We start from the raw sequence: 15,447 nt of genomic DNA on the forward strand, positions 1-15,447 counted from the left end.
TTGTGTAACGTTTCTGACGCTCGCCATCGCAATCAAATCTCAGTTTTTGTATGCGAAATCTGTAATTTGATTGCGATCGTGAGCGTCAGAAACGTTACGTAATATCTCAGAGGCCGTATTGTCTACGTTTCTGACGCTCGCCATCGCAATCAAATCTCAGTTTTTGTATGCGAAATCTGTAATTTGATTGCGATCGCGAGCGTCAGAAACGTTACGTAATATCTCAGAGCCGTATTGTGTAACGTTTCTGACGCTCGCCATCGCAATCAAATCTCAGTTTTTGTATGCGAAATCTGTAATTTGATTGCGATCGTGAGCGTCAGAAACGTTACGTAATATCTCAGAGGCCGTATTGTGTAACGTTTCTGACGCTCGCCATCGCAATCAAATCTCAGTTTTTGTATGCGAAATCTGTAATTTGATTGCGATCGTGAGCGTCAGAAAACGTTACGTAATATCTCAGAGGCCGTATTGTCTAACGTTTCTGACGCTCGCCATCGCAATCAAATCTCAGTTTTGTATGCGAAATCTGTAATTTGATTGCGATCGTGAGCGTCAGAAACGTTACGTAATATCTCAGAGGCCGTATTGTGTAACGTTTCTGACGCTCGCCATCGCAATCAAATCTCAGTTTTTGTATGCGAAATCTGTAATTTGATTGCGATCGTGAGCGTCAGAAACGTTACGTAATATCTCAGAGGCCGTATTGTGTAACGTTTCTGACGCTCGCCATCGCAATCAAATCTCAGTTTTTGTATGCGAAATCTGTAATTTGATTGCGATCGTGAGCGTCAGAAACGTTACGTAATATCTCAGAGGCCGTATTGTCTAACGTTTCTGACGCTCGCCATCGCAATCAAATCTCAGTTTTTGTATGCGAAATCTGTAATTTGATTGCGATCGTGAGCGTCAGAAACGTTACGTAATATCTCAGAGGCCGTATTGTGTAACGTTTCTGACGCTCGCCATCGCAATCAAATCTCAGTTTTTGTATGCGAAATCTGTAATTTGATTGAGATCGTGAGCGTCAGAAACGTTACGTAATATCTCAGAGGCCGTATTGTCTAACGTTTCTGACGCTCGCCATCGCAATCAAATCTCAGTTTTTGTATGCGAAATCTGTAATTTGATTGCGATCGCGAGCGTCAGAAACGTTAGGAAATAAGGCCTCTGTCTGGTATTAACTACATATCAATTTTTATTCAAAACCGTCCAGCGATTTTCACGTGCAAGAGTAATAAAAATAAACACAAACGCACAGACGCACTTAGTAGAGGTGAGACGTACTAGGCAAAACGCGGACTGAGTCTTGCGAGTACGCGTCCACAATAAGACTAGATCCAAAGACTAGGTCCACGAGTATCTACGAGTACTTAACTCATTGACTCATTGCGTAAACAAAATGATTCCCGTAAATGCGCTCCCGTGATTGCGTATAAACCGTACTAGTTTAGTAGTTTTACGAATATCGAACTACCGAATTCCGCGTCATAGTTCAGTTTTCACACTTCATATTTTTTAATTTTAACTTATATTAAATACTGACTAAAAACTTCCCTACATACTTTATACAGGCTTAGGACTGTCATCAATTTTTATAATTTTTTTCAATAAAAAAGTATAAATACATGCTTGTTTTCAAGTGGTTTTTATTGTTTGCATGCTTACCCAAGCCGAATTTGGCGCACAGTGAATAACATGTATTATGTACCCATTTTCTGCAATAAACTATCTTATCTTTATCTTTTCTTATCTTTGGCGGAACGTTGTCAGCCGCCGTACTCCTAAATACTCGTACGCTAAAAGAATCGCGGGCGGGAACGCGTACTCACGCGTCCAAGCCAAAACCTATTCCAAAAACTTATTCCAGTAAATACGTCTCACCTCTAGCACTTAGGGGAGACCGAGGTGAGTTGTGACAGAGGAGAGTTGTGATATTGTCGACTTTTGGGAACTTACTAACTGCTAGCAAGCTCGCAACAGAACGCGTTTGATAGTTCGAGACTTGAACTAAAACACGCGTGCTATTTGAACTCGCTAGCAGTTAATAAGTTCCAAAAAATCGACGTTGTCACAACTCTTCTCGGTCTCCCCTACTAAACTGCATTTATAATATTATTTTTGAGATATTGTATATTGGATGAGCAGAACAGCACGAGATCGCGCAGCAGCAGCTCGGTGTCGGACTCGTCGGACACTTTGGTGTCGCCGTGCGCTCGCGGCCCGCCCGCCGTCAACCCGCGGGACGTGCTGTGCTCGTCCTCCGACGACGACAGCTCCTGACTTGACTTACGTGTCTATGGAAAGTTTTTGTGAAGAATAAAATTGATTGTTTTTTAGCTTGAGTTTTTTTGAGCAGGTCAAAAAGATGAGAATAATCTTTGTTTACCCGTGAGGGAATAATTTAATAGCAAAACATACCCTTGAAAATATTATCAAGGAGATCCGATGGGCCATTTTTTTTATACTTAATCCCTTAAAACATCATGTAAATGGACTGAAAAAGTTGCTTTTGGAACATTTTAATAACTAATTTCCTGATAATATTATTTTTTTACAAGCTTTTATATATATACCGAGTCAGATGATAACTTTTATTTTTAGTAATAAGAAAAAAGTATTTTATTTAAAAAATATTTTTAATACAAGCTTTTTTGCTGACTGCAATTTCTGTTGATTGTACCGTCATCTAAACTACATTTCCGTGCCAAATTTCAAGTTGATGCCATTAACCGTTGAAGATCTCGAGTTCTGTCCTTCAGAGACGATCCTAGTTGGACCACCAGGATGTCACTATCCGATTGTTGTATTGTCATCAGATTTACATAAGTATGCCAAATTTCAAGTCAATCTGGCTACTGGAAGTGGGTCAAATCCAATCTTGTCAAAAATGAATATTATCACGAAAATATTTTTCAGTCCATTTAAGTACATGATGTTTTAAGGGTTGGAGTAAAAAGAAATCAATAATTTGCAAGCTTTTCTGAGTTCAAAACTATTAACAGAATGCGGTCCCCTAATTTTGCATACGCAACTATCCTTGGCGCCTGCTCTTAAATGAGTTTTAAACTATATCCGAATTAATTCATCTATTAGAGCGTTTTCACATTATCCGATCCGATATCGGTATCGGACGACGATACGTTATCGGGGCAAGTAAAATGTATGAATATGTACCTGTCTTTCACATTGTCCGGCCCGATATCGGATATCGGAGTCGACACTGATATGTTTGCGGCACCATCTGACGCCCGTGGGCTGTCGGACCATGTCGGACGATAATGTTTGTATGTGTGCTATGCGTATCTAAATTGTGTCTGTGTGCGCAGAGCCCGATGCGTGGCGGCCTTTGGTGGCGGCCATTTTGAGCCGGCCGTATCAAAACGATTTTGTCGGAAATATGTGAAAGCAGCACATGTTGTCGGCTATTGGGTGTCGTCCATCGTCGGCCGATACCGATATCAGATAATGTGAAAACGCTCTTAGGCATAGAATTTACTTCACTCTCCTCTATTTTGCATAGAGGGTGAAAACAAACTCATTTTTAACTTGTTCACTAAAATAAATTTAATCTAAAAAACTAACAGTAACATGGCTCATCTACTTTTTCTCACTGATCTTTGCGTTGGTCTGCTGCAACTTGGCGATCATCATTTGTTCTTTGGCCTCCTTCTTGGCGAGGCGCTCTGCCTTCTTCTGTTCTTTCTCTCTCTTGGCCAACATCTCTTGGAAGCGCTCGTCACGCGGGTCGAGCTTGAAGCCGAAATGTCTTCTCACTTCCTCTACTAACCTCTCTTTCTTTGCCTGTAATGCAAATAAAAAAACTTACTTATTTACTGTAAAAAAATTTTTTTAGGCCAAAATAAACGCAATAACAGTATTTTAGTTTGTATTGTCTTATTCTCCTAACTCTTGTTAACCTCTTCAACGCCACAAAAAAAAAACTAATTGACATGCTCTGTACACCACAGAAAAACCAGTGACAAATCAACTTAATTTTTTAATTCTATTGCAGGATTAATTTTGAGTTGAATGTTGGTCATGAGATCACTGTGGCATGTGAGACATTCGATTGGCTGTCACAACTGGATCAGAGCGGGTTCTGGAGGGAGTTGTGTATGCAAAATTAGAGGACCGCATTCTGTGCATAGTTTTGAACTCAGAAAAGCTTGCAAATTATGATTCTGAATGTTGCCAGGAGGTATTGTATTGTAAACTCTTTATTGTACATAAAAACACGTGAAATTAACAAATAAAATAATGATAAGAAGTACAAAGGCGAACTCATCCCTTAAAGGGATCTCTTCCAGTTAACCTTTAAACCCCCTACCCTACCCCTTACCCTTTTTTTACACCTGAACCCACATCATGTAAATGGACTGAAAAAATGCTTTTAAACAATTTTAATAGTTATTTTCCTGACAATATCTCATTGTACAGGCTTTCATTTAACTAGCAATGTATGTATGTATGTCAAATGTGCGGGTCAAATCTTGCAAGTTGAATTTGACCCACTTCCAGTAGCCAGATTGACTTGAAATTTGGCATACTTATGTAAATCTGATGACAATACAATAATCGGATAGTGACATCCTGGTGGTCCAACTAGGATTGTCTCTGAAGGACAGAACTCTTCAACATTTAATGGCATTGACTTGAAATTTGGCACATAAATGTAGTTTACAATCAACAAAAAGTACAGTCAGCAAAAAACTTGTATTATAATTATTTATTTTAATTAAATACTTGTTTCTTATTAAAAATAAAAGTTATCAACTGACTCGGTATATGTATAAAAGCTTATAAAAAAATAATATTATCACAAAATTAGTTATTAAAATGTTCCAAAAGCAATTTTTTCACTCCATTTACATGATGTTTTAAGGGATGGGACATAAAAAAAATGGACCACCTGATCTCTTGGCAACATTCAGAATCATAATTGGCAAGCTTTTCTGAGTTCAAAACTATTCACAGAATGCGGTCCCCTAATTTTGCATACGCAACTTCCCTTAGCGCCTGCTCTAGATGACTGGCGGTGAATTGGTTAAACTTATGTCAAAGACAAATTAAAGAATAAAAATGATTAAAAAAAAATTGCCAACACACTGCATTGATTGTACTTAAGTTAAAGGCCAAGCAGGACAGGATAAAATACTTGCTGCATGTAGTAAATTGGTTTGTAAGAAAGAAAGGAAAAAGACAGAAAAGGGGTTTCCACTAATTAATCATGTGATATTTTTAGCCACTTTTTCATTTTAAAATTAAAGTAAACACTTATTAGTGATAGGAAACTGTTTGTTTTAGTGTTATAAGTAAGCAAACAGATGCAATAACATGCATTAAGTTGTAAGATAAGAATGAGGAGAGGGCGAGGAGGGGACAATGCAGTTGCAATGTGTGGGGTCATCCAAATAGCCTTAAATAAAAAGTATGTAAAACCCACCTTCGCTGCTTCAGCCTCTGCCACTTTCTTTGCAGTTTTGTTCTTCAATTCTTTCTTCCATTGAGCAAGTTTTTCAAACTTGGCAGCTAAATCTTTCTCCCGCAATTCTATTTTCATCTTCTCCTCTTTCCTTTTCTGTGCTGCTGACTCCATCATCTCTCTTATGGTAAATGGGAAGGCCACTGCTTCATATTCTTGCTTTTCCTGTATTTCTTGTCTTGATGGCCAGCATATACCTGAAAATAAAGTAATTGGCTATTGTAAGGATGGGTGGTGGCAGACATGAAGAAGCTTTTGGCCAGCAGTGAGACACATTATTATAAAAAATGCGCGAATACATCAATATCTTGGACCTATTATGGAGTACAAACTTAAGTTGTGCTGGCTTTTAAATTTGTATGGAACCAACCTGCACCTTGGTGGTTTTTTATATTAGGATATGACCGGGTATGTCTGCTGTAATAAGAGTTATCTTACTTGGGTTGACACCGCTTGCGATACCGTATTTGCCGTACATTTTCCTATTGTATTTCACAGTTAGATGCGCTATGATTTTAGGCTCTTCATAGGGCCGCCGGTCGTTCATAATGTTGTAGTGGGCCGGAGATAAGCGAGACACATTCCTTTTCCTCTCAATTTCCGCTTCTCGAGCTCGAACATCATCAGAATCGTCGATTAGGACTTGCTCATTCTGCTCTATAACCTCTGGCGCTGATGTGGAATACCGTAACAGGGAACTCAAGAAGTTTGGCCGAGCGTACTTTGTTCTTAAGCACAAATTCATATTGAACAGCTATTAGCTTATATTTAACTCAATGTTGTAATATAATATAATAACAGCAACAAACAGCTGAAATAACAGCCTTTGAGGTTAGAATTTGCTACTGTCAAAAAATTTAAGCCCTCCCTACACGGCGCGACTTTCGAGTCTCATCTCATGTCATGACTTTATGTGTTGTATAGTAAAAAGGGCCCTTAATCAAGTTTTGTCATTGCGCCATGTGTTGCTAGTATTAAAAAAAGCCATAATGAAAACTGTTAAATTGTTCAGTAAGCAAATATAGACCTTATTTAGTTGAAAATGAAAACTAAAATAAAACAATCAATCAAATTCACAAAATGTCGATGTCACTTTCGTTTCGGCATTCGGCATTCGGCTCCTCTTTCTTTCTTGTCTGTGACAACTATTAGTAATCGTAATCGACGTTTTTTGTCCATTGTGCTGTTTTCCAATTGGTACGATCAATATGGATGATTTCGGCGATAGTTTCGTTCAGCCCGAAGTGGATCCCGCGGCGGAGTTCCTTGCGCGCGAGCAGAACCAGCTGGCAGGGCTCGAAGATGAGCTGGAAACCAGCGCTCCGCCCCCCATAGTCACTTCTACAAGCAACGGCTTAGTAGATGATTTTGTCGGTAAGACCACAAAATTGCATAAATAGCACAGTTCGCGGCACACTGCTCGAGCAACTTATTAAAAAAAAAACAATAGTTTTACTACTTTTAATTTTGTTTCGAAAATCTTTGGACGATCTTTCAATGTCCATTTCCGTTTCTTTCTTCTTAGTTTTTCGTATTTCCCACGCCTTTTAAATTAAGTTTTGTTATTTTAAACGCCCATAAAATATCTAAATATCATTTAATCAATTACACAATTTTGTTGCTAAAAAAATATAGAAATTCCGCCCACCGCGACTCTAGAAGCCAATGGCATGTTGGAAGAAGACCCCGCACCCTCCGTGTTCAGACAGGAGCGTGAAGAGCCAGAGAAGATCAGATTGTGGCGCGAGGAACAGAAGTTACGATTGGAAGAAAAAGGTACCTAATTGTCTTATTCAAAAATTCTTTTTGGGATTACTAATGTATGATAGTATAGCAGACTTATTCATGAGGAAGAATCGCTCTTTGGAGCATTTTGACTATTAAAACAACACAGTAGAATATTATTCTTATTCCACAGATGCTGAAGAAGAAAGAAAGAAGGAAGAAATGCTTAAAATAGCAAAGAAAGAATTAGAAGACTGGTACAAGACCCATGATGAACAGATTGCCAAGACCAAGGCAGCAAACAGGTAACTTAAGCTCATTATATTTAAATTGAAGTTTTACCTTATTAAAAGAGATGGTCCTTTCTGAGAAAACCCTTATATACATAAATGAAGCTTTTCATTGTGAAAAACATCTCATCATTTTGCTTAAAAATGTGCCTAAAGTATCTGAACTTGATATAAGTCTTCTTAAGAGCGTGCAAACGAAAAATTGCCCATTCAGCGATTTTGAGGTTTTTCAAATGCCTTATTAATGTCTAAATGCTTACGTTTTTTAAGGAAAAACTAATGTATCATATAGATAAACTCTTACTCTGATGTATAGCGGTGATTTCCATTTATTTCCGTGAGCGATTTTTTTTTGCCAAATCATTTTGTTAGTGAGTTTTACAAAAATACGCGTCAGAGCTGTTTTTCATGTGAAATATTTCCATTATAACCCACCACAAACAGTGTAACTTTAGTATTTTATATTAGGAAATATAGTCTTTTAAGACATAGGGTCATCATATGTATCAAAATATTAGTTATTATTATTCAAATACCATTCTTCAAAAGGTCTAAATCGGTCTACTTCATCATTTTTTATCTCATTTGTTGTGATGTATTTGCCAATAAAACAATTTTATTATAAATCTACAGGAAATGTTTAATCTGTAATATTTTTTTCAGCGCTTAATAGTAGCTCATTTAATTTTGACAATTTTCTAAACTTGGGTCCTAAATCGATTATATAACCGCGCGCGTTAATAGTTACGACTCAGAAAGCGCCGGGCACTCCCAAGGAACGGACGTATCGCTCTGCGCTCTCCGCAAGGTTAACAACCTTTACTGCAAACACCCGATAGTTATAGCGTGTCCGCAATTGCTTGATACTTGATAAGTAATTAAATGTTTTAAATTTTCGCAATTTTCACTCAAACTAATACGGGTAGATGCATTTTACATTTCACAAGCATTTATTTAACTTGCCATATTAGTATGTATGTTAGTATGTAGTGTGTAAGTATTAACTAAATTTGACCCACTTCCCGATTTTTGATTGAGATGAAACTTTGCGTGCATGTGTGAATAAAATGACAATGTAATATTATTATTATGACATGAAGCTGATCTGATGATGGAGCTGGAAGGTAACCACAAGAACTCTGTAATAAAACGACATAACCCCATCGAGTTTGGACTCATTAGATTTGTCTTGACGAGTCCTAGATGGTAACCAGGAACAAAGGTACAATCAGCAAAAAAATATTGTATTAAAAAAATAAAATGTAAGTTAAAGTTATTAAAGCTTTTATTTAACTTGCCCTGTTAGTATGTTTGTTAGTATGATAGTGAGTATGATATAAAAGTAAATAAAATCTTGTTGTACAGTAAAAATCTTATATTCTTAGATATGGGCAATAAACTAAAGTCATTTGGGATGAAAAAACACAGTACTGTTAACACAGTATGAGCTGCTTAGAAAAGGTTATTCATCATTATTTATTACCATTACTGTAAATCCAAGATAGAAATCTAGTTCCATAAATATATTTTTTTGTTAAATTCACTCCAAATCGGAATTAAGGTTACTGTAAAATTACTGTTTTTGGTTTTAAGATAGCATTTTTTATCAGGTACTATACTACCATTAAAAGGTTATTTATCAAAACTAATTCGCATTACTGTACATTCAGGATCAATAATAAATACGTTTTGGTGTTAAATTTAATTCAATTCGGATTTATGATAACATTACTTTCTTGATTTTAAGATTGCATTTATTTTCAGACGGAAAATAGAACAGACTGAAATGTCGAATATACCTAATCATGAGATTTCTATAAGTCCCAATATGTAAAATGTATGATGCATTTTCAACTTTAAAAAAATTAGATTTTGCCACAATTTTTTTCTAGTTTGCACAGTATTTTATTAGGTACGTACCAAGTGAAATCATATAAAATGAAGATTATTGTTTATTAAACATTCCAGGATACTACTCAGTTTTGATAGACTGTCTCCGAACATGTACGATAGCTAATGAAATTCCTGTTACTAAAATGTCATTGGACTCCGTAGTCCATTAAATTAGACGCCTTACGCATTGTTAATAATCTACTCCCAGAGAAGTCGACTCCATCTGATCTAAGGACTCCATCTTAAAACCCTCGCTTCGCTCGGGAGTTAACGCACGACACCCTCGCTGCGCTCGGGAGTTAAATCTGGAGTCCTTCGTTACGCTCAGGATTCAATACCGTACCCGTGACATAATAAAGTGCTTTATCCCCGTAGTGTACAATCTACTAATAGTATTTTATGCAATTGTTACATAAAGAGGGGTCTTGAAACCATAGTGTGGGTTAAGGATACCAGCGAAGTGAATATCTTTATAGCATCACACGAGTGTTTTAAGGCCTAATTATGTAAAATTTCATACAATATTATATACACACATTATCGCCGAAATATATATATATATATATATATTCGGGGATTTCGGAATTGCTCGTTTAAAGGTATTAGATGAAAATAATTATGAGCAATGATGATGAAATATTCATTTATTTACTAAGTATTACGTGCCCTCACATAGTATACCATCATATGCGTGAGAAACATTGAAACTAAATATTTTGCGCGCACTGAAAAATTAAATTTTTATTGCCAGCTTTTTTTACTGACTGTAATTTTTATACGTTGTTGCCATCTAGGGCCAAAGTACTTGTCAAGACGAATCAAACGAGTCCAAAGTCGATGTGGTTATATAGATTTATTACAGAGTTCCTACGGCCACCTTCCAGATCCATCATTAGATCAGGCTTCATAAATCATAATAATATACTGCATTGTCATTTGATTTACACACGTATGTAAAATTTTAACTTAATCTGAAAACGCATATTTAGTCAAGTTTAGCTTCCAAAATTTTATCCATACCTACTAATAACTAACATACTAACAGGGCAAGATAAGTAAAAAGCTTGTAAGTAATAAAATAAATTATTATGTTAAAGAATAAAAATATTTAAATCGCAACAAATTTTTTTCTTAATTTTACTACGACGGAAAATGTACAACGATCAAGATGTGTTTAATGTTTCGGCAACGCTCGCATCGTACGCACACAGCAAACCGTTGTAGTGTGCGGGCGAAACACGGGCCGCGGGAAGGAGATCGCGCCAGTGACGAGTTGGGACAAAATGTTTGCGCGCTCTTAACATCTTGCAGTGGTCTGTTTTATGTTACGTAAATTAGATATAGTACTTCTATTTCATTAATGGCCAATCTTATGTGTGTTGATGTCACCAAGTTTCAAGGACTTGTCTTTCATGTAGATAACATTTGCATCACTGAAATAGAATACAGCGAAACTAGCTTTTAGATCACTGTTGTGCCCACTTGTCATGTTGGACAATATCTTTGCCAAATTAGGGACACAGTTATGCAATAGAATGAAATGGAAATTCAGTTTGCTTACTTTTTACTCTAATGTGTAACTGTTCAGTGAAGCAAAGATATGGCCAAAATGTATAGTGGGTAAATGGGTATGAGTGAGAAGTATACACTTCAATGGACCAGTTGTTTGGTATATTCTGCATGTTTCGTTTTTATTATAATGCTCTGTTTTCTTTCCAATGCTGGCAGGGAGTCTGCTAAGTGAGTATTATTGATTAAGCCAAAATCACACTAACAATTTGGTGTTGTTGGTGTCGAAATATTTTGTTAGTGTACCGGTGGACAATCATACACAGTTTGCTACGGTTCTTTTCTTCTCTTCTGACTTCTGTAATGTTTTTTCAGCTCTCTTTGTTTTTATTTATTTTATTATTTAATGTCATTGGTGTTCATATCAATAATTTCACATGGAATGTGAATAATACCCATCACACATGTTTTGTGTTAATTTTCTTTACTGAGAAATTAAAAATGGGTTTTGAAAATGTGGATACAGCATTTGTCAAGGACTGCACTACTAATAAATCATTCTAAAGATTATTAAACATGGGAATGGTCACCATGAGAAATTGTATAATTTATTTCCATTGCACAGTTTATTGTTAAGTTTTATTCATGTAACATTATAGTTTAAAGGTTTACTTTAGAAGTCAAAAATCATTGATAAACTGTATGTCTATTCAGTATTGCCATATGTCAGTCTCGAACTCCATATAACCGCTCCCAACCACTATTTTCGGCAATAAAACCAGCTGATTCGACAGCTGGAGCATCTTTACTTTTTCACATTTTGTATAACCACCATATATTTTATTTGAGAGCTGCTGTTTCAGCATAGTATTACAGTTTCGTAAAAAATGCCACATTTAACTATAGAGGTTCGCCATCAATGGCCTAGTGTATTATTTGAATAACAATAATTGCTACAAGCTAATGGTTATAGTTACTATAGGTATAGCTAGTGACCTGAGTGTTGAATTAATGATTAACATAGCTACAAGAAGAACTGAATGCATAAAAGAAGAATGAATGAAATTAATGAGCGAATGTCGAAATCCCGCTGTCATAACATGTTCTTGTGTGCGTGACCTCATCTCTGGTGGCACTACCTATATCAATCAAGCAATCTTGTCATTTCAAACTAGTGATGTGTATCCCACAGGAACGCAGAGAAGGCGCTGGCGCGGGGCTCGGAGAGCGGCGTGGAGGAGGGCGGCGAGTGGGCGCGCGTGGCCGAGCTGTGCGACTTCGGGCCGCGGCGCGGGCGCGACGTGGCGCGTCTGCGCTCACTCGTGCTGCAGCTCAAGCAGAGCGGCGTGCGGCCCAAGCACCCGCCGCGCACCACCAAAGTGTAAACCACGCTTTATACTAACACTAGAGTTTACCCTTACGGGTAATCCATTACGTCCGGCGGCGGCGGCAGTTGAATCGAAATTCAGGAATATTACTAAATTTCTAAGGGAAAAAAAGTTACACACTAGTCTTTATTTTCGTTATAAGATGAACACCTGCTTAAATTGCTATATCTCTAAAATTGAGATTAAAAATAGCAAATGTCTCATTTCATACATCCAGCTACATACAAACCAAATTTCATTCAAATCTCTGCAGCTGTTCTAGCGTAAAGGAGTCACAAACAAAGAATCCCCAAAAATTACATTGTAATTATCATCAATGTTGCATTACACGTCTGACATATAACTGACGCCGTAAAACAAAAACATTTTAGTAAGTATTTTAGCTATGAAGAATGCCAGGTTAACATATGTGTAGCAATAGAATTCGTACTCCTATCCTATGCCAGTGATCTATTTGTAACTGCGATCATTTTGGCCGGCATAGCTATTTGGCTTAGAGGAGTGTGGTGCCGAACATGTTAAAATAATATAATTCATTGTAATGATAAATGTAATTTATTCATTATGACACAATTACTACAGTAACTCTAATAATAAAATGCAATAATTGCTTAATACCATGAGGCACTAAAAATAATTTGTTATAAATAAACATTTTATAAAAAAAATAGCCAATCAAATTTGGTATTTCATTTGAGCATAAAATAAGTAAAAACATCAGTGGATACATATAAAAACGGTTCTATGCACCATGTCACAATAAAATTCATTTTTATGATGAATAACTTATTTTCTAGATTTCAGCTACCTACATACAGCTACATTTAAAGCCTTTTAGACATTTTTTGTAACAACACAATTAGTTCTATGACTAACTCTGGTCCATATTTTCACGGATTTAAGCTTTTGTAGTGCATAACAGCTGTAACACTTGAAAAATTAGTGTCTTGAGTTAGTGACCTAAGTGTTTTAACACAATATAGTTTACAAGGTTTGATACCAGCAAACACTAACACAACAATAGGGTAGTTAATACTGTAAAATAATAATTCCAAGACATGACTCTAGTAAATAAACACTTTATTTTAGCCCTAAGAACTAGATTCAATTAAACGCAATATTATATTTAAAGTATTAATTAAAACAAACCGTTTGGTAATTGAATTCGGCAAATAAGTGACATCATAAAGTAGCTATTGTCATAGAAAATCTATGGGAGCATTGTGTTTTTGACAGCTCACGAAGTATGTATTGGTGGTTTTTTGTTTGTTTGATACAACTTGGTCACAAAACCAAAAATCCTGCACGCTCATGATTGGCAACTGTTGTAGTGTGGCTGGTGCAATATCTTACTTTTTTTTTTTGTTCACAGGGCTTGAGTCAACTGAGCAGAAAACACTAGCTTAATACTTCATACTGTAATCAGTCTCAGGTTAAATAACCTAGAATTATATATAAATAGATAATGTTTCTGGATGCAACATGTTATAAATTTATAAAATAACAATTATTGTTCAAAAGTGCTATTTGTTCAACTGTTATTTAATATAATTATTTTATACTTAATGTTCAAATATGGCCGCTATGTTGTAGTGAATGCCATCATTAATTTCGATTATTTTGAGTATTAATAATAAATCATTCCAAAATCAATTGGTAATATTGACTATAATTCAAAATCCCTAGCTATATCTATATTTTTTCTTTTATGTATTTTTTCTGTTAATTGAATCAATAAATACATTAGGCTTATTAATAGTAGGAATGGCCATACCCCACAGCTCAGGTAGCTGTGTAATTGCTCTCCTAAGGTCTTATTTCTATTCTGTGATATCTTGTCATATACAATTTCTGTCCTTCTAGTAACATCCATCCAGTTGTACATGTTTCTGACCATTTTGTTGCATTCAAATGGGCACAATATTTTGCCTTCTTTCATGTCTTTTATTGCTAGTTCTACGCCATCAACCAGGCTGGCGACATTAGGGTCTGTCAAGTAAATCATGTTGTCTGGCAACACCTCAGGGATGCCCCCAACTTTAGTTGACACAACCTTTAGTCCACATGATGCAGCCTCTACGATTGCCATGCAGTAAGCCTCAGTCAAAGATGTATTCAAGAATATATCACCCTTTACTAGCACATCTCTTACTTGAGAATGTTTTAGGCTGCCTAATAGAGTGACACAGTCTTGAAACCCTTTTCTTTCTCTGACTTCTTGCAGAAGCCACATCTTCGGCCCATCACCACCAACAATAAACCTTATGTTAGGGTATCTTGGGCACATGTCAGCTATCACTGCAGCCATTAGGTCTACACCCTTTCTGTATACCATCCTGGATACAATGACTATGGTTATAAAATTAGGGTCTCTTTTGCTTGGGTCAGGGGTGAAAGAAAATGAGTCTACCGCATTAGGAATAACTGACACTTTGTGCGCTTTGACTTTGGCTCTCAACACTGTATTTTCCTTCCCAGTGTGTGACACACAAATACAGTGATCGATTTCACACAGACACATTTGTAGATACTTATTAGTTAATACTGCTGATGTGTCAGCAAAGCCAAATAAGCTATGGTCAGTAAAAACTGTTTTTAAGCCCAGTAACTTGCCTATAACACATACCTCATGTCCTAAGACACTAAATGCTGAGTGTCCATGGACTATGTCAATGCACTCTCTAATAAGAATGTAGCGGATAATAGGTATGTTGCCAATCATAGTTGGGAGGGCACACTGGGCGTACATGACTAAGATAGGTAAGTAGTACACCTTGAGTCCTCCCGTCATGTACCGGACGCCTACGCGAGCTCCGTACTTGTGGGTAATTACTATAACTTTGTGACCCTCCTTGATTAAGCATTGTGACAAGTTGAAAATGTGTTCCTCGACGCCACCGGTGTTCGGGAAGAAAAAGTCTGATGCCATACAAATTACATGTCGTTTATGGCGCTTCTTTTTCCTCACGAGTTCCTGAAAATAAAGTATAGAAAAGTTATAGTTGGTGAAGCTGTACTAAAACGATAGGTACAAATAATTCAGGTTTACCATGACTTACGTTCATTATGTTTTTATCTTGATATTATGTGCATTATACGATTAATTAATCTTGAAGAAATTAAAAATAAAGCGATCGAGCGTTCTCTATCGTTATCG

At 36.5% G+C, this 15,447-nt stretch overlaps 4 protein-coding genes across 5 annotated transcripts in view; 2 read left to right on the top strand and 2 right to left on the bottom strand.

Moving 5' to 3' along the window:
- Positions 1-2,339, top strand: part of LOC141445323 (uncharacterized) — a 48,949-nt gene extending 46,610 nt beyond the window's left edge. The window contains exon 20 of the mRNA XM_074111122.1: positions 2,149-2,339. Within this exon, the coding sequence (XP_073967223.1) occupies positions 2,149-2,283 (135 nt within the window). The 3' untranslated portion in view covers positions 2,284-2,339. The remainder of the gene's footprint in view (positions 1-2,148) is intronic.
- A 729-nt stretch (positions 2,340-3,068) lies between these two features.
- On the bottom strand, positions 3,069-6,363 carry CRIF (growth arrest and DNA damage-inducible proteins-interacting protein CRIF). Its single transcript, XM_074111418.1, has 3 exons — positions 5,924-6,363; positions 5,447-5,682; positions 3,069-3,804 (listed from the first exon to the last, which is right to left on the bottom strand). The coding sequence occupies exons 1-3, from the start codon at positions 6,228-6,230 to the stop codon at positions 3,601-3,603; spliced, it is 747 nt and encodes a 248-aa protein (XP_073967519.1). The 5' UTR covers positions 6,231-6,363; the 3' UTR covers positions 3,069-3,600.
- Positions 6,364-6,597: 234 nt separating this feature from the next.
- Clc (clathrin light chain) lies at positions 6,598-13,950 on the top strand. 2 transcript variants are annotated; one of them, XM_074111125.1, is made up of 6 exons: positions 6,598-6,859; positions 7,121-7,261; positions 7,404-7,515; positions 11,122-11,133; positions 12,095-12,283; positions 13,663-13,950. In XM_074111125.1, the coding sequence occupies exons 1-6, from the start codon at positions 6,694-6,696 to the stop codon at positions 13,667-13,669; spliced, it is 627 nt and encodes a 208-aa protein (XP_073967226.1). In that variant the 5' UTR covers positions 6,598-6,693; the 3' UTR covers positions 13,670-13,950. The 2 variants fall into 2 exon arrangements, with proteins under 2 accessions (XP_073967226.1, XP_073967227.1); XM_074111126.1 differs by lacking the exon at positions 11,122-11,133 and having other exon boundaries at positions 6,600-6,859.
- Positions 13,951-13,956: 6 nt separating this feature from the next.
- PIG-A (phosphatidylinositol glycan anchor biosynthesis class A) lies at positions 13,957-15,378 on the bottom strand (the record flags this gene model as incomplete). The annotated part of the gene is given in 2 exon segments (XM_074111123.1): positions 13,957-15,264; positions 15,350-15,378. Coding segments are annotated over 2 exon segments (1,314 nt in total).
- Positions 15,379-15,447: the final 69 nt, after the last annotated feature.

Source organism: Choristoneura fumiferana, chromosome 2 (genome assembly GCF_025370935.1).
Source record: "Choristoneura fumiferana chromosome 2, NRCan_CFum_1, whole genome shotgun sequence".
Taxonomy (NCBI): Eukaryota; Metazoa; Arthropoda; class Insecta; order Lepidoptera; family Tortricidae; genus Choristoneura; species Choristoneura fumiferana.

Coding starts and splice junctions, on each gene's coding strand:
- CRIF (XM_074111418.1), bottom strand. CDS start 6,230: ATGAATTTGTGCTTAAGAACAAAGTACGCTCGGCCAAACTTCTTGAGT. Junction 5,683..5,923: donor CGCAAGCGGTGTCAACCCAA/GTAAGATAACTC, acceptor CTTTATTTTCAG/GTATATGCTGGCCATCAAGA. Junction 3,805..5,446: donor CAGAGGCTGAAGCAGCGAAG/GTGGGTTTTACA, acceptor TTTGCATTACAG/GCAAAGAAAGAGAGGTTAGT.
- Clc (XM_074111125.1), top strand. CDS start 6,694: ATGGATGATTTCGGCGATAGTTTCGTTCAGCCCGAAGTGGATCCCGCG. Junction 6,860..7,120: donor CTTAGTAGATGATTTTGTCG/GTAAGACCACAA, acceptor AAAAAAATATAG/AAATTCCGCCCACCGCGACT. Junction 7,262..7,403: donor GTTACGATTGGAAGAAAAAG/GTACCTAATTGT, acceptor CTTATTCCACAG/ATGCTGAAGAAGAAAGAAAG.